Source organism: Xiphias gladius, chromosome 24, assembly GCF_016859285.1.
Source record: "Xiphias gladius isolate SHS-SW01 ecotype Sanya breed wild chromosome 24, ASM1685928v1, whole genome shotgun sequence".
NCBI classification, from domain to species: domain Eukaryota; kingdom Metazoa; phylum Chordata; class Actinopteri; order Istiophoriformes; family Xiphiidae; genus Xiphias; species Xiphias gladius.
In genome coordinates this window covers 227,559-250,119 of record NC_053423.1, presented here as the reverse complement: position 1 = coordinate 250,119, position 22,561 = coordinate 227,559, and the positions used below count along the sequence as shown (strand labels likewise).

The window sequence follows — 22,561 nt, the reverse complement described above, 5'->3', positions numbered from 1 at the left end:
CTGTGTGTGTGTGTGTGTGTGTGTGTGTGTGTGTGTGTGTGTGTGTGTGTGTGTGTGTGTGTGTGTGTGTGTGTGTGTGTGTGTGTGTGTGTTGGATGAGGGGGTGGGGGGGTTCTCATGACATAGATTCATCCATCACCCTGCAGATGTCCATACACTCAGCCCACTTATATTTCTCACTGTCATTAACTGTGTTTTAACTGGCTGGTATGAGGCCAGCTCAGTTAGCAGCTCACCTCTCAGAGTTTTAAAGGATAGCACAAGGGGACGAGACAGAATCATGGAGCGTCTCTTCTTTCTCTGTAGATGATGTATGCCCCTGAAGGTCATGGTTGAGAAATTTGATTTGCAGAAACGATTAAACACTATAAAACACTATAAAAACATACTATAAATCCTCAGTCCTCAAAAACATCCAGTTTCTACAGTGCACTGCATGCAGACAGAGATATTGTGAAGGCCAGTGGGGATGGAATAAATGTGTACAATCACTCAAGTACTTTATACTTCCATTCCACTGCATTCCAGAAGTAGAGAATGTGCTTTTTACTGCACATTTTGCTGATTGCTATAGTTACTAGTTGATTTTAAGATTAAGATTTTACTCACAAAACATATGATCCTTTAATTAAACTATTGTTTACTATATACTGTATAAAGTTATTAAAATTCGCTCCAGTTGTACCTGCTACAGTGCCAAAATGCTGCTTGCATCTTAATCTTTCAATACTAAAACGGATGTTATATAATAAACTGTGACAAGGGTAATTCTGCATAACTCTTTTGACTAGTGCAGTGCCTGTTCAAAATGTGCTTGTTATCTTATTAATAGTTCAATATCTTTATTCAATAATCATCATCTAATTTCCAGATCACTGCTGTGTTGCAAAATTCATAATAACCTTAATTGCCAGATACCTTATCAGAAAATACTGGACTAGAAATTCAAAAGGATTGTTGTGACACAAACACTAACTTGCAACTTTATTAGGTACATCTAGATAAAGCTAATGCAGTATGAAACAACAGAACAATAGAGCCTCCTTTCATTATAATGTTCAGTTTTTATTTAATCTGTTTGAAATAGGTGTTGATTTATTTTAATGGTCATTTTGGAGGCTGTAATTTGTGGTACTGGGTTATACTGAAAGGTATTCCTAATATTTCCTCCATGCCATTTACATGAATTAAGGCTGACAAAATATTAGTAACACCTCTAAATAAAAACTGAACTTTATAATCCTCATGAAAGGAGGAGTTCTTGCAGGCCTGTTATATTTAATTGCATTAGCTTTATGTAGGTGTACGTAATAAACTGGTAAGTGTAGATTAATTTAATCAGTATTTTTACTGAAGAACATGACTTAAAACTTAAAATGGGTCTGACATGGATTTATTTCATCACTAGAGTCATATAAAGTTAAGAAAATCACTGACAGATTTTTGCATCAGCAAGGAAAATATTTGAAACAATTTAGCGTCAGTTGAAGCCATTTACTCATTCATACATGGTCGGAAACAGAAAAAATAACATCATTAGATGATGCATGGTAGTTAGGTTACCAGAACAGCAGCGGTGCATACATGAATTGTTCCGCCTGTTAATAATCCTAATATATCAAGCTTGCGTGGGGATAAAAAGTAAACAGAACAGTGATGTCTTGTCTGTGTCCTAAACAAAGTGGTCTAGAATGCTTTCGCTTCAAGTGAACGTGCATAGCAGTTGTACTGCTGTGATGAGCCATTCCAGTTTGCAGAGTTTGGGTATAAAGATCCTGTGCGAGATTTTGTAGCTGCAGCTTGTTTTCCAGGGAATCAATGCTTTGACTGGGCGCAGCCCTCTTTGAGACAAGACGCTGTCTAATCGATGACGGCTGCATGGACGCGTCGCCCCAGCTTTAACCGACTGTCATTTAATATTTCTCTTTATGTGTTTCTCGAGAACCGTTCAACCAAAACTTCACAGGCGACACCGTACTTCCATGGGTCCTCGGCAATACACACGTGAAGTTTGAAGTCAATCGGATGAGAAGTTGTAGAGAAAATCAAAGGACAGACAGACAGAGATTTCTCCATTTATTAGTTGGATATTTTAAGTACATTTTTTAAAAATATCTAACTTTTGTAATGGTAAGATATTTAAAGGTGTATTTTTACATTGAGGTATTTCTATTTTTACTCAAGCAAAGGATCTGAGTACTTCTTTTACCACTGTACATCAACACAATGATACATCCACATAAAATTTTGGGGCATTTGTAAGACACAGATTACAAACAAAATTGTCATGATCCATTTACTATAAACTACATTATATGTACTTTACAGTGGTGCTCCCCATTAACGACAACATACATCAGTATAAACCTAACAGTATGAAATGTAATCCAAGCCATCAGGGTTACAGATAAAATTCTTTGGGTCTGCATTTGAAATGAAAATGGTTAGGTATAGTGTCAACTAGGTAATGATTTTTATTAAACAGGCAAAAACAGGCAAATCCCCAAATTTCTTTTCAGACCCACTGTTGACGTTGACTCAGCTGTTACCTGTGTTGAGTTTCAGAGCGCTGACAGTGAGCTGGGAGGACATTTTGGAATTTGTTGGTTGCTATGGAAATCTGTCAATAAAGTGAACTTGCACAGAGCGGATGTCTTTCAGAGTTTTTATTGTGATGTCTAAGATACACTCAGTGTCTGCACAAATAGAAATACACCCCTGCAGAGTTAAGCAAAAGCATTTGTAGATCAGTCTCACCTTTCTATAACATACAGGTATGAGCCAGTTTTCTGAAGAGTTAAACAAAGCAAACAGTCACCCCATGGTTTATCACATCCTAGAGTGAGAGTAATATGAGATATGAAATGTCCACTACATTGGTGCTGTAGGGAGCTTTAATAAAATTAGGGAGTGTACCTTTAAGACAATGAATCAGTGATTGAGAAAGTTATAGTACATCCTCTATCCTCTACATTTATAACTTCAAACAATGCACAGCACTGGATATATAAACCAAAAGAAAGAACTGAAGCATATTATATTAGGTTTCTTGTCATCTCAATGACATAAATCTCTATTCGTATAATTCAGCTTTGCCTTTATCCATCCCTAAGTTTCTGTTTTGTCCGACCAGATCAATCAGTACTTCCTCCCGTCACTCTCTCACAGTGATTGACAGTGCCTCTGTTGTAGAAGAAGAGAGAAGGCGCTGATCTCTAATATATTAATTAATCTATAGGTCAATTTTCTCTCATTTTGGGGTTTAGAGATAGATAAGCACTTTAGGCTTTGGTCATCTGGTAACATGATCAGCCAAAGTGTGGTTAAAATGTCCTAATTATTCTGCAGTTGAGCTTCCAAATTAGATCATAACCCAAAAACTGTAGTAGAACAGCTGAAATTCGCTCCAGTTATAACAAGGTGAGATCTATCTTTTCTGATTCCTTTAATGACAGTAGGAATTGTAGGAAATACTTCTTTTGTTCCAATAAATCATTGTGAAAATTATACTGTATATCATATCTGATGTGCCGTCATATTATGTCTTTTTTGGTATTTAGACCCCTTCATCTTTCGCGCACTTTATTATGTTGTAGATTTAATAATAATGACAAAGTGAAAAGGGGTTTTTAGAATTTTTTGCAAATTTATTAAAAATCAAAAACTGAAATCTCTCATTTACAAAAGTATTCAGACCCATTGCTGTGGACACTCCAAGTCGTGTTATGGTGCTTCCTGTTTGCTTTAATTTTCCTTGACGTGTCTAGTACTTGATTGCAGTCCACATGTGCCAGAATTGTGCTGAATTCATTAGACATAGTTTAGAAAGGCTCACACCTTGGCAATTTCATCAATTTAAAATAAGTGTCAACAAGATGTTGATCTGGTAAAAATATGCTTTTGAATGTGCAGAAAAAATTACATTCATAGAAAATAAACTGAGAACATATAATTAAAATTTGTGCACCAATTATGGTGTATCAAAGGTGAGGTTACAAAAAGAGAAAAAATTGCATCTGTGATCATCTGAGTACACATTCACAGTAGAAGACTGTGTGAAGCTCAGCACTCAGAGTTCCAATAATGTGTTTGACGCTGATATTAAACACACATGTACATGGATACAAAAGCAACAAGCAGTAACCTTTCCATTGATAACGTTTGTGCACAAATTTTAAGACTCATGTTACACATCTTACAAATCTTTTTTGTACATTCACAAACACATATTTTTCATAGATTGAGATATATAACCACGGGCTTTGAAATTATTTATTAATGTCATTTCACAATATCAAAATCTTATTGACCCTTATTTTAAGTATTTTTCTATTTAGAAATATATTTTTGAAGCATTTAGAAACATGTTTTAAAATGTTTATAATTGATTTATTGCTAACCCTAACCCCATTAGACAATAAGAAATATTACATTGGAAAAAGTTTGCTCTATTGCTAGTAGTCTTTTGTAACAGTGAACTCCTCCAATACAGTTGTCAAGGTGCTACAGCTGGAGGTTCAAACGTGCAGACGTGAATGGTGAATGTTTTCGTTATCCAGCTCAAGTCAAGTTCAGTGAGACTGGCTGTTGTCTGTTTGTAGTGTGATGATTAGCAGAGATCTGAACTTTCATAGTCTCTCTCTCTCTCTCTCTCTCTCTCTCTCTCTCTTTTTGTGGCCGTGGCTCAGGAGGTAGAGCGGGTCGTCCACTAACTGAAATGTCGCTGGTTTCTATCCCCGGCTCCTCCAGTCCACATATCAAAGTGTCCTTGGGCAAGATACTGAACCCCAAAATCCCTGACATATCATCGGTGTTCTAATGTGTGTGTGTGTGTGTGTGTGTGTGTGTGTGTGTGTGTGTGTGTGTGTGTGTGTGTGTGTGTGTGTGTGTGTGTGTAGAAAGCACTGTATGTATAGAAAAGCACTGTATGAATGTGTGTGTGTAAAGCGCTTTGAGTGGTCAATAAGCCTAGAAAAGTGCTACATAAGTGCAGTCCATTTACCACACACTCTGTGTGTGTGTGTGTGTGCACATGATCACAATGAATGGACAAAGAGCACAACGTACAGAGAGACAAAAACTGGAGAACGACTAGACAGTCAATTCAGGGTGCAAGGTGCAGGAGGGGGGTTGCAAAGGGAAGGGAAAGGAAAGGAGGTGAATAATGATCGGTAACCCCTAACTCCTGACCCCTGACCTCGATATAAGGATTCAGGGCATATGTGAAAACAGCTGGACTGAGGGAGGAGGCGGTGGAGTCAGGATGGATGCATAAGGAGGCGGAAGGAGTAAGGACGTATGGTCTCAGGGTTAATTAGGGAGGGCTGGAAGATGGATAGCATCCCAGCAGAAGGGTGAAGGCAAACAGAGTGTCACCATGTAGAGAGAGACACAAAGGATGGCCAGCCATTTTGGAGAATGGTGCGTTAAATACGTCCATTTCTCCCTCCTTCCCACCTTCCTCCTCATTTTTCTCCACATTTTCCAGACAAGATGACCTGCAAATCACACTCAGAACTTCAGTTCACTTTCACATTTTATATGAAAATCAGCACCAAAGTCTTTCCCACGCTGAGGAAATATCACACACTGAGCCACGTAACTTCTTTTACAAATGTGTTGGCAAAAATATACAAATATCTATATGACCTGTATGTATAATATCACATGTACTGCAGGGTTTTATTTTATTTTCACTATAATGTTCTGTTTATTCATGTGTGCAAATAATCAGTTTAACATAATAGGGGCCAGCTATAAATATACTAATTATGATCATATCGGGTTTTATCACTTTAAGGAAGTCAGACATAGTTTCAAAATGTGACAACTGATCTTTTCATATTCAGTGCTGCAAAGTAACAAAGAACATTCATAGAAGTGCAGTACTTAAGTACAATTTTAAGGTACTTTAGTAAAGTATTTCTATTTTATGTTACTTTTTATCTTACTTTATGTGTCTTATTTCAAAGGTAAATTTTGTATGTTTTTTATTCCATAATATGTATCTGACAGATATAAAGGAACTGGTTTGATTTGAGATTCCACATACATACAAAACATATGGTAAACCCCTTAAATTATGTCTTTGATGCAGTCGTGTAGATGAAACCCACCAGAAGTATAAAATAGGCTACAACAATGCTTAGAATTGCTACCCAATTACACAGTTGTTTCCAGGTATGTTGTAGGAAATTATTAAGAAATACCAGGACCTTCAAAAATAAGTCTTACACATTAAAATACTCTTTACAGTTTATTACAGCAATATTTAGGTGAGGTAATTTACTTCAAAGTACTTTACTTTGTTTTTATTTAAATTCATCTAATGCTCATACTTCTTTGCTTGTGCTTTAGTGACATTTTAGTGACACAACTAAGTTTCCAAAATATAATGTTCAGTTTTATGTCACAGTAAGGTTCAAAATCTAGCTATGTTCAGTGCATGTCAAAGCAGTAGACAGATGTATGGAACAGGCTGCAGACAAGAGGAGCTAATAAGACATAATAAGACATCTGAGGTGCAGTGAAACTCAAGGTCAACAGAATCACTGAGCAGGAGTGTTCCTCTCTATCTTCAAGAATCTCTTGAAAGCTCATCTCTTCTTAGAGCATCTCCTCTCCTAACACCTCTAACACCCTAACATGCCTAACTAGCGCTTATTGCACTCTTTCAGTGCACTCCTTTACTGCAGATTTAGTACTTACTTCAAGGTCTCTTAATGTACTAAAGCTTTAGTGTTGTTCCTCACTTGTAAGTTGCTTTGGATAAAAGCATCTGATAAATGAGTAAATGGAAATGTTAATGCAATACAGAGTATGGATCGATTGAGAAACGGTCAGCTAATGATGCCTGACTCTTTCTAACATGGTGGTGGGACAGCTGAACAGATGAAGGGGTGGACAGCAATGCCCCCTGAGAGATAATGAACATACACACACACACACACATGCACACACACACATACACACACACACACACAAACACATTTCACAAAACTATCCTTGTTAGGACATTGCATCGACTTCAGTTTATTGTGGACAGCCTAACCCTAACTGTAACCTTAACCAGGACCTGTGAAATGACATTTTGCCTCATTAGAATCAGGCTTTGTTCCCCATTAGGACTACTGGTCCCAATAAGGTCCCAAAGAGATACCAAAAACACACATAGACACACACACACACACACACACACACACACACACACACACACACACACACACACACACACACACACACACACACACACACACACACACACACACAATCAGCGAGAGAAGAAGACCTGATGTATAATCTGACACTGACAATGAAGGAAACTCTGCATTGAACTTGATCTTTAAGGAAATATCAAACAATAGTGTGTTTGCACATTTCATTGCAGACATCATGTAGTGCTTTACATACACTATATGAATGTGTTTTTCGCCTTTCTGTGGATCTGTATGTTCCATTCATTTCAGTGTGTCATGAAATCAATTTTAGAGACTTTAAACTGTCTGAGACACTGAGGAAGCTAATCCATTATAGTCAAACCAGTCTGCATTTTAAACTGCATCACAATGCAATGATAACATAATGTTACAACATGGCCACCAAAAATATTAGTCTTTTCATTTATGATTGGCTGGTAAATGTTCATGAAATTGTATTTAGGGATACCCCAAACATAGTTCAAAAACACTGCAGGTAGTTTAAACTGCAGGTAACCATAGCAACGGTTTTTCTAGTTTTTTCCCAAAGGAAATTGCGTTGTTGCAATAGCAAACTTAACATAACTCACAAAAATAATAGGGTAAATAACAAACAATGCAATTAAAGGCAAATTTCTATACAATAAATAAATAGACTAAATAAAGTCAGAATGAAGTAAAAAACTTAAAATAAATATAAATAATAGGAAAATATAGAGACTAAAGATACACCAATAGCTATACTGTGTGCTGAATATACACTGTACAGTGATTATAATATACAGTTTTTTCGAGTCCTATTGTCAAAACTCTTCACACAGTAACACAGAAGTATATAGACTAAGCTGTGAATCAAGTTTTCATTTCTTTCACACAAAATGCATTCCATGACCTCACTTTCCAAAATCCATGAACTATTTTCTCCCACCATAGGGGAAGAAATTTGATCGGACAGATAGCAACCAGAAGATGTCACAGAACAGAGAGGAGATAACATCACAATATGTGCAGCACATTCCAGTGATGGTTCACTGTTACAGAAACCACTCATTGGCCCCTACAATACAGAGGCTCATTTCTTTTATGGATGATCTACATAATTGACTCATGCCAGCGGAGGAGAGAGGTTGAGGGGCAAGAAACTCCCCTACCTTCGTTGTGTTGTGTGGGATTATGTAGCAACTCTGCTGCAGTCACAGACCGGTTTGCTGCACATTTCAGGATGTCAATGCTGTTCTTACCTCCCTACATCCCCTTCCTAAACCCCATAGAAGAGTTTTTGTCTGCAAGAAGGTGGAAGATTTATGAAAACCATCCACATGACCAGATGTCCTTACTGGATGCCATGAATGCCTGGTGTGACACTTTTCCTGAAGACTGCCAAGGTTGAATTAGATATTCCAGAAGATACTTCTCAAGATGCATTGCCATAGAAGACATAAGATGTCAACTGTTGGTGACAACTTGTGGCCAAATACAGGAGAGAGGGGGGGACTACTATGGTTTCACCTAATACAGCCAACTAACATCAAAGGCCTCACTACTGCCAACTTAAAACGTCTAAGATCTGACCAAACCTCTGAACACACACCAACAATATACATAGACTCACAATGGAGACATAGGCAGTACACATGGGATGTATGTGTCACGCTGGCAGTGGTCATTTCATACAGATGTGGCGTTCCCACGCATTGACAGGGCACATGCGCGTAACGTATGCAACACCCGATTTAGGCCAACACATGCCACACCTACCTGTACATGTAATCTCATTTGTACACATATGCCACATCAATACACTACACCTTACAGTTTAATAGATATCTAGGTGTGCTTACATATGTGTTCTAAGTGGAGCACATGTTATATTCCAATTCAAATTCAAAAGCCAAAGGTTCCTTATTGGCATGAAAGTTTCAAAAACAATGTAGCCAAAGCATTAAAGTTAAATCTAGCCAAAAAAATAGAATAATAAAACAGCACCTTGATCGATATATTTATGTATATAACAGTTATAAATTTATAGAAAATTATATGCATGTGTGTGTGTGTGTGTGTGTGTGTGTGTGTGTGTGTGTGTGTGTGTGTGTTGGTCTGTCTAGGTCATTCACTGTCTGTCAGGTTGCGACATGTTGATATATATTGGGCAGCAAGATATGCCCTGTCTCCTTTTCATAGGAGTATTTTTAATTTTGACAGGTCATTTAGCTCATTGAAATTTGAATTGAACTGATTAAAGTAAATTTTCATTTGAATGATTGAATGATTGAATGATTTACATTTTAGGTGAAAGTGCATCTCTGTCTCAACCTAACCTGTCCAACAGAGACCACATGTTCTTTCTTCTTTTGGTTGCCATAATTTTTTTGTGTCTTCCTTGTTGGATTGCCAGGTTGTGAACACTAAGCATAGATTTGGTCAGTGTTTCGAATAGGTTTTTTTTACAATTTGTTATAACTGTTATGTAGTTAGTCTCTGCACCAGCTGACATAGAGCTCTTGGGTTTCGAGGGCTTTGGAATGTAGGGTGTCTGGGGGGCTGGATTTAAGGTGCTTATAAAATGTCATATTGCTGCACTGCAGCAAACATCTACACACCTTACCTAGAATTTTTTGGACATTAGTGATGTGCAGGCCGACCCATATCCCACATGTTGGATGAGTTTGGGTGACTTAACTAGAAAATATCACAGTTTTGTGTGGCTCGGGTTAAAAAGTGACAAAGCAGCGTTCCGACTAAGTTATAAATAACTTAAAGAAACATTACCTGTCAACCCGTCATCCGTCAACCTAGCGCAAGCAGTGCTGGTTGGCGGGGCTGGAGGCCTGTGATATTTACATATTTGAATATCCATAAAATCAGAATTTCTCAGTGAGGAAATAAGCTAAATGTGCCTTAGGCCCTTTAATGGTGGTTTGTGGGTCGGGTTCGGGTGGCTAATTGAAACATATTATTGGTGGTCAGTCAGAGCAGGTCAGTCATAACGGGTCCAGTGGGTGCGGATATGAAAAAACCCTGACCTACAGTAAACTTGTGTGTGTAGGTGTGCAGGTGTTTGTTGGTGTGTAGGCATGTAAGTGTTTGCTGCAGCACACCAAATAGGACATGCACTCCGCTTGCAACACATTCCTATACGTACGCCTAGATATCTATCAAGCTGTAAGGTGTAGCCTAGTGTGCTGATGTGTCGTTTGCGATAGCTCAACAAAGTTTGCGTATTCATGTATGCGTGAACTTGGCTATAGCAGGTACTCAGTGAAGGTACTATTATTATTTCAGCCCTGGTATTTCAGGACTTTATTTTTTGTATCAACTTTTCATTTTTCGCAAGTAAATTACTATATGCAAATATATAGAATAAATATAGTATACTGAAGCAAATTGGTGCATTTCTGATTCATTCTTGTTACATACTTTAGTGAAGTCTATAAAGTGAAATTATTCTATAATGTAATACTGATTTATGTTAAAAAAAAATCATTCAAACTTCAAAGATAAAATTTCCTCATTTATGTAACGCTCCCAGTTGTTAGTGTTTTTCAGGTCAGCGTGTTATGAGTGACAACGTATACTTTCTGAGTGGGAATTGTGTTAGGGTCCAACAAACTTTTTTTGAGACACATATGAAGTGTGTTGGTGGTTTGGAGGCTAGATTAACTGTTTGGCTAAAATGCATGTTAGTAATGCAGACTGTATGAAGAGTTTTGAAAAAGTGGCTTTAGTACAGATTGTCGTATCTTAACAATTGAAAAAAACTGTAATATACTATAATACAATATACCCTACCGCAAGTTGGATACGCATATATATACACATATGTGTGTGTGTGAGTGTGTATATCCGTGTGTGAATGGATTGAGAGAGAGAGTAAACATTGAAAGATCAGAATAATCTTATATATAGCAGACGTGATACACAATGTGATTAAAAAGTCCAGGTGAGTAGTCTGACTGTTACAAGGAAAAACTATTGTGTCAGATGAGTCCCCTTACCCCACACAAAGGAGACTCATTGTACAGAGTAATGGCAGCTGTCAGGAACGACTTCCTGTATGTGTTCCTCATCACAGCAGAGCTTTAGAAGTCTCTTACTGAAAGGGCTTCACTGTTTGATCAGCAGGTTGTAGAGAGGATGCAAGATGTTCTTAACGATGTTAAACAATTTGTGCAGCATCCTCTCCACAACCGACTCCATGGGCTCCAGAGAAGTTACCAGCATTGAGCCAACCTTCCTGATCAGTTTGTTCAGTTTGTCTGTGTCACTGGCTGTGATGCTGATGCCCCAGGAGACTGCAGTGAAGATTATTGCACTGGACACAACAGACTGGTAAAAGATTTGCAACATCTTGCTGCACACATTGAAGGACCTCAGCTTCCTCAATAAGTAGAGTCTGCTTTGTCCCTTCCTGTAGACAACCTCTGTGCTGCATTTCCAGTCCAGTCTGTTGTCAAGGTGGACTCCACATTCAAGATTAAGTGGTTGTTCCAACACCACACCACAAAGCGGTCCACCAGGTCTCAGTACTCTGTCTGCCGTCCACGACTGACATACCCCACAACTGCAGAGTCATCTGAAAACTTATGTAGGTTACAGGACTCAGAGTTGTATTGAAAGTCAAAGGTATATAGGGTGAAGAAGAAAGGCGAGAGGACAGCCCTCTGCGGTGCTCCTGTGTTGCTGATCACCGGTTCAGACCCACATTCTTGTAGCTGCACAAATTAGGTAGTCAGTTATCCAAGTGGTTCTAGTGGCATTTATCTGCATCTTCTGGAGGCACTAGAGAATTCAAAGAATATGATTCTCACAGTGCTGCCTGCTGGTGTATGGGTGAATGTGGCATGTAGTGTAAAGCACTTTGAGTGGTTGACAAGACTAGAAAAGCTCTATATAAGTGCAGTCCATTTACCATGAAAAGTGCCCTGAGATAACTTCTGTTATGATTTGACGCTATATAAATAAAATTGACTCGACTCTGTCCAGTTAAGAAAGTGTTCATTGAAGCAGATAGATCATGGCCTCATCAACCCCAACTTGAGGGGGATAGGCAAACTGCAGTCGGTCTAGAGAAGTGTTCACCTGAGGTCTGAAATGGGCCTCACCAGTCTCTCCAGTATTTTCTGGAGTGGCACGAAGAATTCTGGGCACCCCTGATCAAAATTTCTCTTACTGTTAAGTGGGTAGAAGCTAAACTGCTCTCCAAACAGCATAACATTAAAGCTGAAACATTCTTTTCAACATTTAAAGTAAGATTAGTGTATTATGTTTGTTTTGTATGAGTTTAAATTGAAAAAGGAAGCATTTAATAGGCTGGTATTAATCACTGGGAAGGTGTTAGAGGGAAGCAGCTTTGGGGGCAGGGATAGTTTGAAGGTTTAAAGTAACAAAAGCTGACAAGGAGTTTATCTCCCTATAAATGGCGTGGACAAAATAATAGAAACACTTGTCAGTATAACACAGTACAATTCAACAGCAGCACAAACTACATCCTAGAAAAAGATCATCCAGTTGAATCAACACCTTTCTAAAACAGTTTCAACTTCATTACAATCTCCATGAAGGGAGGATTTAATGCAGGGCTGTTGGACCAGACTTACTTAGTTTTAGCTGAGTATACTAATAAACTGGCAACTGAGTGCAGATTTATGTACTGAAACAAGTTATTGAAACAGCTTCTTTTCCAATTCTCTGTAATACAACTTTAAAACATCTAAAAATTGAAATTGTAATGTAAAAGAACAGTTCGAACTGCTATAGCCTGTTTACACATCCATTTCTGTTCAATCTGTTTTTTGAAACCGAAAACCTGACATCACCACTCTTTGACCTCACAATATCTACATTTTCTCTTATGATGATACAACTCAAAAACCACACACACCTAAAGGTAGCTATTATCATTTCCTTCGGCTGTTTCTGTCATGGGTTAGGTTTGGCTCAGTTGAACTGCGAACTGGTTCTAATCAAATTTGTCTGACCAGAAATGGTCATCTCGTTGACACTTCCCCCTCAGGTCACACAGTAGGTGGATGGTTATACGGTGTGGGGTCAACATCAGTGTTTAGGTCATTAGATCAATGAGAAGCTGAGTGTCGACTGAAATGGGAAGGGGCCTTAAAGATTATGGAGCATTGCCTATATCCTAGCATATATATGTATGTCTGTTGTGGCTCGAATATTGAACAGTATCCGGAGCCAGATTTAATTAATGAAACATTCTATGTATTTAAGAAGTCAAAAATTAAGAGTTCTATATGTGTGTCAGTTTTAGTGTTCTCCCTTACAAAGCGTTTTGTTAGTTGTGGCCATCACTTCTATCAGTAATAATAACATTGCAATCACCAACCACCAACTTATGAGATGGGAGGGGGTAGTACCAATATATGATGAAACCCCCCCCCAATTGATAAAGAATAAATTATCCTAAGGGCAGTTATTCTCGACGCTCAACATAACTCTCTTTACAGTTGTAAAAAAATAAATACATAAATACATACATACATTTCCATACCATTACAAGAGCATGTAATAATATGTATGTACACTGATGCATGTCTCTATGTAATTACATTGTTACACCCCAGCTGGTATAGAGTATACCACAATTATTCAATTCTGCTTTGAACTTCATTCTACCTATTCTACGCTGTGTCATGGTTTTCCCAAACATGGTTACCTAATTAATAAATGTAAACACATTCCAAGATTAAAAGGCTTTCTGAAAGACATTAGTCCCGTAGTGTGGAGGATATGATGGATTTTTATTACTGACCAGATACAGAGATATTGATAACTTCACCTGAACTGTTGAATATATAGTTAATGTAACAATGCAGAAAAGTATTGCAGAAGAAATGTTTCCACAAGGCCTCTTTGAACTAACTATTGTTTAAATAAATGTCTCCTTGATATTAGTGTCTCAGGTCTTGGTGTCAATTAGCTATTAACAAAGGCAGCTGTGAAAGCAGGCAGTGGGGTGCAGCAGGGTTTATGTGGAACATGAGTCTTTTAGGTGCTTTAGTTTTACATTGTAATTAATTTTGTTGTCCTCCCTCACTGCTCCTCCTCAGCTCCTCCAGAGTTCCTGCAGTGGCCACAGTCTGTTTCCAAACCAGCAGGGGGAAGCGCTGTGTTCACCTGTGTGGCCCAGGGTGTCCCGGAGCCTCACCTCATCTGGCTAAAGAACGGCAAGGTCCTGATGCCAGGACACAACATCAAGCTGACCAACAACAACAGGTAAAGCTTTCAAATATAAAGAAAAAAAAAAGTAAAGTCTGAATCAACAAGACTAATTCAGTATGATCCTGCAGAGCCAATTACTGATAAGTTACTTATCAACCCTACAAAAGTAGAATAGAAGTAATTTTACCTCAAAAAAATCAATAGGCAATGAAAAGCTGCTTAGTTACAGTAGCTGCAGGAAGTTTAAAGTTACTCAGGCTGCCAAGTTTTGCATTTCTCCAACTGAACTGAACGTTTGGAAAGTAGTCAAAATGCATTACAGCATTACAAACACATGAAGAATACATATTGATTATCAAGTTAAATATCATAGCTACAGAGCCAGCAATAGCACTTTCTCTACATGCAAGTATGGTGTTAGTTTTGCACCGAAATATGTCATGACAGTGTTACTAAAAGCAGGCAAAATGTAGAAGTCAGACAAAAGGAGGCACAGACCATAGTGGTGGTATGAGAAGCAGGAAGCAGATATGGCAGAAGCAAAAAGAGAGAAAAGATGTATTTGACAAACTTGTTAGAGACCGTACATATGAAGTCTAGGAACTGAACGTCCAACTACGGGAAGATATCCTGAAAGGGTAGTATTCTCAGATGGAGGCTTTGGTTTTTCCGTGAAAAGCCCCATCTATGCAATAACCTCTAATACACAGCTGAGCTTTTTTTCAGGCCTGCATTTAACATTTGTACCACGAGGTGGCAGTACTGCACAGAAAGTGTGGCCTTACTATGAATCACTAAGAGTTCAGGTACCATTAAAATACTTATTGGGCCCAGCTGGGTTTTAAATGTAGGTACAGTGAAAGAAAACAAGACTATGGGGAACAAAAGAGTAACAACTGGACGCTTTAGAGATAGAAGAGGGGAGGTCAGCTTACAAGTTCAGTAGACAGCTACACCCACAATCCAGAGATTTATGTATGTCATATTTATGTCTTCTACTTCACTGTATGATTTAAAATAAGGACAAGTCAGGAAATGGGTCTATAGTTTTGAAAATTTGCTCTTAGCACGTATGTTTGTGCAGCACTGCAGCAGCTTATAATACACTGAAGCAGAAAACAAACACACCTTTGCCAGATTTACAGGAAGATTTCTAGTGTCATCTGAGGAGGAAAAAAATATAGCATAATAACATGTAATGTAATAAATCAACATATAGATGTAGGTGGATGAAAAAAAGTTAGTCTTTAATGTTTAATGAGGAACCTAGTAATCAGTGTATCAATTCTTTAGTTACACACTAGTGGGAGAGGCAGCAGCAGTAACAACAGCAGGAATAGCAGGAGTAGTGACAGTATCAGTGATGTCATTGTATTAGTATTAGTATTAGAATTCATACAGTATTAATAATGATGTATGAGTATTATTATTAATAAGTAGTCATTGTAGTAGTAATACTAGTAAAGTTGTAGTAGAAACAGAAGTGGTGATATTAGTAGTTGCAGGAGTACTAGTGATAGTAGCAACAGTAACAATAGAGCAGGGGAAGTTGCATAAGAAGTATTAGGTTTAGTTGCACTAATAGTAGTAGCACTAATTGCTGCTGACATCCCTGTATTTTCCCATACAGTCCTTGTATTGTGGTGTGGGGTACATTAGACTAGCAGTGAACTGATGTAGCTGTGTGTTGTATTTGCAGCACTCTAGCTCTGACCCGTATCAGCTCAGAGGATGAGGCCATCTATCAGTGCATTGCCGAGAACAGTGCCGGGACCAACCAGGCCAGCGCCCGTCTGGCTGTTGCCCAGGCGAAAGACCTGCCTACCGCCCCCCGAGGCCTCACAGCCAGCGTCCTGACCACCAACGCCCTGCAGATCACATGGAGCCAGCCGCCCTCCAACGTCACTGACAGCATCATCGGATACGTCCTGCACATCCGAAAGATAGGAGGTAAGTGACAGAACACACACACAGTCAGTCTTCTGTGCAGAGCTACCATTTGTATTTCAAATTAGAAAATAATAGTTTTAATAATAAATAAATCTAAATGTCTGCGTGTGTGTGTGTGTGTGTGTGTGTGTGTGTGTGTGTGTGTGTGTGTGTGTGTGATACAGAGCCTGACAGTCTGGAGCTGCAGGAAGCCATCAGTAGAGGCACCTTCCAGCATGATTTGACCAACCTGGAACCAGCCACCACCTACTCCCTCTACCTGAAGGCCTACTCTCCTCTGGGAGCCAGCCAGCAGTCCCGCACTGTGGTGGCTACAACACTAGGTGGCGGTAAGAACATGACACATTACCCACACTGGGGGACTTCATTTCTGTTCTGTCTGCTGATTCATTTTTATTATCAATATTTTATATCACAGTGAATGATATTGGTCATCATCCAAATGACAAGAGGCGGTCAGTGAAAACAGTTTTTTCAAACAGCTGGAACAAATATTTGAAGTAGTCAGATGATTCAAAAGTCTAATATTAGGCAACCTGGAGAAGTCTTGTTATAAAGATGTAAAGACTTAAATATCCTGAAATACTTGACAGTAGTTATTTAGTTGTATAGCATATCCAGTGCACCAGCATCTGGAAAATCTTTCTACGGGTTGGTCAAAATTCTGGCTCCTACATTACATGATCTTGTGGAGCAGTCAAATTAACATGCCATCCAGGTCGAAGCTGAGGAGATGCTTCACTATCTAACTGTATCTAAGAAAGCAGTTGTGGATAAGTATTTTGTCAAACTGCAGGGTGATCAAGAAAAATTAGTGAGAAAAAGGATGACCATGTCCCAATCCATAGGGCAAGAGGGGTCACTGAATGGTTTGTGTATGAAAATGATGCAAATAATATGTTACGGCCTTCACAGTCACCAGATCTCAACCCAGTTGAACACCTATGGGAGAATTGGGACTGACGCGTTAGACAGCGCTCTCCACCAGCATCATCAATACACCAAATAGGGGAATATCTTTTGGAAGAATGGTGTCCGTCCCTGCAGTAGAGTTCCAGAGACTTGGAGGATCAATGCCAAGGAGTGCTGGAGCTGTTCTGGTGTCTCATGGTTGCCCAACGCCTTACTAAGATGCTTCATGTTGGTTTTTCCTTTAATTTGTCACCTGTCTGTAGGTACATATTGTTAAAAAAAAAAAAAAAAAAAAAAAAAAAAAAATTTGAGTTTTTTTCCTTGTGAATTAACAGATAGCTAAGGAGTTAGGAGTTATTAATTGAATGGGCGGCATTAACGTGGCATTAACATGCGTTTTGGTTGATTTGCTTGAAAGTGGACAGCTCTAAGTACTGGTGTGAATGCACCCAAGATGCATTTAGGATGCATTGTGATCTGATCGGTCAGACCTTATTCGGAGATGGTCTGGGCCACATAGGGCCACATTATTTTAGTAGTGTGAACGCAAATATGTCCTGGGCCACAGTGAAGGACCACCTACTCAACTGACGTGCTCTGCGTAACCAGATGTATGACTCATTTGTAAAAAATACAAGTCATACATATTGAGTAAACTGGCTTTGTCCAGAACATCTGAAAATTTCAAGAACCTGATAGATATATTAGGAGCATGTCAAACATCCTGGGCGATTTGGTTTACCTGGAACACACCAAGGAAAAGACCCAGTCTGTATTGTTTTGATTTCTTCTTCTTCTTTTAATTTCCAGTACACCAGGCGCTGGAAGTGCATTGCTGCCTCCCACCAGTTAAAACAACAAAGCATTTGATCTTTGCAAACAGAAATGATGTACGTGTTTATTTGCATCCAGAGTGGGGAGGTGAGCTCCCATCACAAGCGGTCACTCACACATGTGGAGACCCATCCTAAGGCCAGGTGTGAACTGACGTACTTAGAGCTGTCCACCTCTGATCGGATCACCTGAGACACATATTTAGGCCAGATATGAACATGGCCATAGACTTCACCATACTGGAGAAACATATTCAAGTAGTCAGTGTTACCTCTAGTTAGCACAGCTGTGGGGTGTTGACATATACACTGAAAGAGTTATTGGTCGCTGTAATAATTCCTCATCTCCACAGTAGCCGTGAAGTGATCTCTAGAGTGACTCTACTGTAAGAATGGTGGTCAAGATCCACAGTGGGAGAGAGAGAGAGCAGGAGGAAAGAGGACATAACATAATGTAGGTTCAACATAAAGATGTATAATGATAATAATAATAATCAGACTAAATATAACAATAATAATTGCAGAAATTCCTGCAGAAAGCGACAGAAGGAGAGAGGAGAGAAATGAGAGAGACGAGAAAGCACAAAACTACAGGAGAGAGAAGAAGTCAAGTTAGTAATGAGCATTGGTGGGATATGAATGAGTATGGAGAGAGAGAGGAGGAGAGAGAAGCTTGGTGCATCATGGGAAGTCCTCTGGCAGTCTTGGCCTATAGAAGCATAACTAGGGGATGGTTCAACCCAACCCTGAGCCAGCCGTAACTATAAGTTTTATCAAATAGGAAGGTTTTAAGCCTACTCTTAAATGTGGAGTGCATGTCGTCCTCCCGGACCAAAACCAGAAGATGGTTCCACAGTACAGGAGCCTGATAACTGAAGGCTCTGCCTCCTATTCTAGTTTTGGAGACTCTAGGAACCACAAGTAAGCCTGCGTTCTTGGAGTGCAGTGTTCTAGTGGGATAATAGGTACTATGAGCTCTTTCAGATATGATGGTGCCTGACCATTAAGGGCTTTGTAGGTGAGGAGGAGGATTATAAATTCTATTCTGGATTTTACAGGGAGCCAATACAGAAGAGAAATATGATCTCTTTTCCTAGTTCCTGTCAGTGGTCACGCTACAGTGTTCTGGGACAGCTTTAGAGTATTTAGAGACTTGTTGGGGACACCGTGATCATAAGGAATTACAATAATCCAGCCTAGAAGTAACAAAAGCACTGACTAGTTTTTCTGCATCTTTTTGCGACAGGATGTGCTGGATGTTTACAATGTTACGTAAGTGAAAAAAGGCAGAGCTTGAAGTTTGTTTTATGTGAGAGTTAAAAGACATATCCTGATCAAAGAAAAGTCCCAGATTCCTAACAGCAGTGCTGGAGGCCGGAACAATGCCATCTGGAGTAAGTATATCAGGAGATAATGTGTTGGGGGCCAAGCACAATAACTTCAATTTTGTCTGAGTTTAACAGCAGAAAGTTGCTGCTAATCCAGGTCTTTATGTCCTTGAGGCATGCTTGAAGTTTAGTCAACTGATTGGTTTCATCAGGCTTCATTGACAAGTATAATTTTTTACCATCTGCATAACAATAGAGGTTTATTGAATGGTTCCTAAGGATATTGCCTAATATTGCCAATATTGACATTATGTACACCTTTATGTCCTCCCTAGTGTTTTTGAAATGGGTTTCTTCTGCATCAAATGTTTTATTTTGCCCAAATTATATTTTTGCCATCCTGGATCCAGTTTTCTGCATTCTTCAGCAAATGCCTTCTGTACTACTAACAAAACCAAGTGCTGTATATCATTTGCAAACCTTTTGTGATTTCCATCTAATGGTTAAAGAGCACATTATGTAACAAAAGATGCGATGAAAATGATGGAGACCTCCAAGACTTAACTTAACAGCTTCCTTCCTATAAATGGTGCATATGGTGCAAGAACATGAAATCAAGTTTATGCGTCTTTATATTTTTCTACAGCTATGAATGATACCTATGTTATGCAGTAACATCACTCAATTATAAAATTAAATTTCTTTCCTATGAAATTAAAAATTCCAGTTGCTGCAATGACCAGAGTTTTTTCTTTTCATTATCTCCTTGGAGGACAGTTAGGTCTGTTTTTTTTGACTGATCTATCAGCTCATCTCATCCCTCTCCATTTTCTGTCTCTACTTTCCATCCAGTGCCAACCCCTCCCACCTTCTTCACCAAGGTGGTGAATTCCAGTGCTGTGCAGGTCCTGTTGGAGCTCCCCAGTAAGGCTGGCAAGGCTGAGGGCCTCAGGCTGTTCTACCGCAAGATCCCCCACACTGACTTCCAGGGACCTATCCAGCTGCCCTTTCACATCAATGCCCATACTATCTATAACATGGGTGAGTGTTTGTGTGTGTGTGTGTGTGTGTGTGTGTGTGTGTGTGTGTGTGTGTGTGTGTGTGTGTGTGTGTGTGTGTGTGTGTGTGTGTGTGGTTAAGCACACTCTGATCTCAACCATCACACACACTGACCTTAATCATGTGTAAAAATAAAATCTTGTCATGTTTTACCATGACTCTGGTTGTTCATGGTGTTTGCCTGTCATAGTTGCAGTTGCAAGCTTACAAGATTACCTTAAGGAAAGAAAAGGAAATAAATATCGTAAACCATAAATATTTCCACTTTATCATACCATCAAGATGTCATTCACTCAAAGCAGCATTCGTCTCTCAACAATGATCAATCTAGGCTCAATACCTATATCTACAACAACACACTTACCTTGGTCACTTACAAAATAATACGACTGAACTGGATAACAAGACATCAGCTGAACTGTGTTATCTCCTTTTATCTGATTGTATTTCAATGGAAAAATATAACACCTCTGAGAAAGACCAAATGCAAGTGGAACAAAATCTGGCACTTATACCACTGACTGTCAGATGTGTTGGTCTGTTGATTATGAGGTGTGCAGTAATTATCCTGCTTTTCTTTTCTTCTTTCATAGAGGGATTTGATTTAATAAGTCTATTTATTGTAGACTATATATAATTATCTCTCACTGTGCCTGTCTATTCATCAGTCTGTCTTCATGTTTTGCACACTGATGAGTAGGTGGGTAAAGTGAAACTGTCAGAGATGAACATTAAACAAACTTAATCTCACTAATGAAGTAAGTACTGACTTTTGTTGCAGGTGGTTCTTTAATATGGACTTTACATTATAGTTCAATTAGTCAAGCATTTCTGTCTTTTCAAATTAATTAGCGTCATTCTTCTTAGTCTTTGGCTAAAAACAAACATTACTTAACATTTTATAAATATTGACCAGAGGTGTACTCAGTTCTGTTGTATACTGTAAATCCATAGGAAAGGTGCTGAAAAGGACTTTGTAATCCTGAGTATTTATGGGGAAAATTGAGACTGTTTAATTTTTTCTAGTGTAATGTAGACAGTCTTTAGTCGGGACATGCAACAATGTGAAAATTATTTAAAGGCAAACTTAACAAAGATGGAGATTAAACTGTCCTGTAATAAATGGATAGTAAAACAGTTATATTTTTATATATTTTGGAAAATGTCTTTACTCCAGTTAATCCAATTTTCCCTCTGATCTTTATCCCTGCACCACCAATACAATAGCCAGTGTGTAGATTTTTTGGAACAGGGTTAGCATGATCGTGCTTAAAAAGAACACACAACCTCAGCAGAAACTCCTGGCTTGACTTTGTATGGGGCCCTCTGTTTCAGAATCGGGTGCTGTGTATGAAGTCAAACTGGTGGCCTACAATGGAAACGGGGAGAGTGACTGCTCCAAGAGACTGGTGTCACTGGCAGAGGAAGGCCTGAGTGACCAAAGCACTGGTGAGTATGATCACAGACTGTCCTGGAAAAAACTTTCAGCAGCTACTCTGAGTAAACCTGTGAACGCTGTGGAAAAGTACGGAGAGGTCAAATTTTAATTGGTAATCCAACATTACAGAGACACATTTACTAATTCCTAGCCTATAGACAACTTTTAACCCTTATGTTGCAAACATGTTCAGTCAGTCAGTTATCAAGTTGAAAAACATTCCCGCATTTTTGGAAACACATATAACCTTGATAAAACAGATTCAATCAGATATCTACAGGTCAGAAAGTACCTCAGTGAAGACATTACACAGTTGAAGGATAATGAACTTAATATAGATTGGGTTCATTAAATGTCTAATATCCCAATTATTGAATACAATACAAAAATAATATTTGGGCACTCTATATCATATACGTGAACGGGAAAGAGAATCAGGCCTGGACATAAGATGATCATAATATACATAAGTCACAATACGACCACCAACTCAAGCTTCTAATAAGACTTCTGTTGGAAGAACATAATCTGATATTTTGTGACTCTAAAGTACAAATTTAGACAAAGAGGCTCTGAGGGACATTGCTGAAGGTGGTGTGGCCACTTAATATCAGATACTGCATCACTGCACATGTGTCTATCTTTGCTAGCTGCTTATAATTC

At 38.8% G+C, this 22,561-nt stretch overlaps 1 protein-coding gene across 1 annotated transcript in view; it reads left to right on the top strand.

The window, feature by feature from the left end:
• The window catches only part of si:ch211-57n23.4 (immunoglobulin superfamily DCC subclass member 3), a 35,126-nt gene that overhangs the window by 10,616 nt on the left and 1,949 nt on the right, over positions 1–22,561 (top strand). Inside the window, exons 7-11 of the mRNA XM_040121802.1 lie at positions 14,267–14,432; positions 16,078–16,328; positions 16,493–16,657; positions 20,254–20,442; positions 21,796–21,909. Of these exons, the coding sequence (XP_039977736.1) occupies positions 14,267–14,432; positions 16,078–16,328; positions 16,493–16,657; positions 20,254–20,442; positions 21,796–21,909 (885 nt within the window). The remainder of the gene's footprint in view (positions 1–14,266; positions 14,433–16,077; positions 16,329–16,492; positions 16,658–20,253; positions 20,443–21,795; positions 21,910–22,561) is intronic.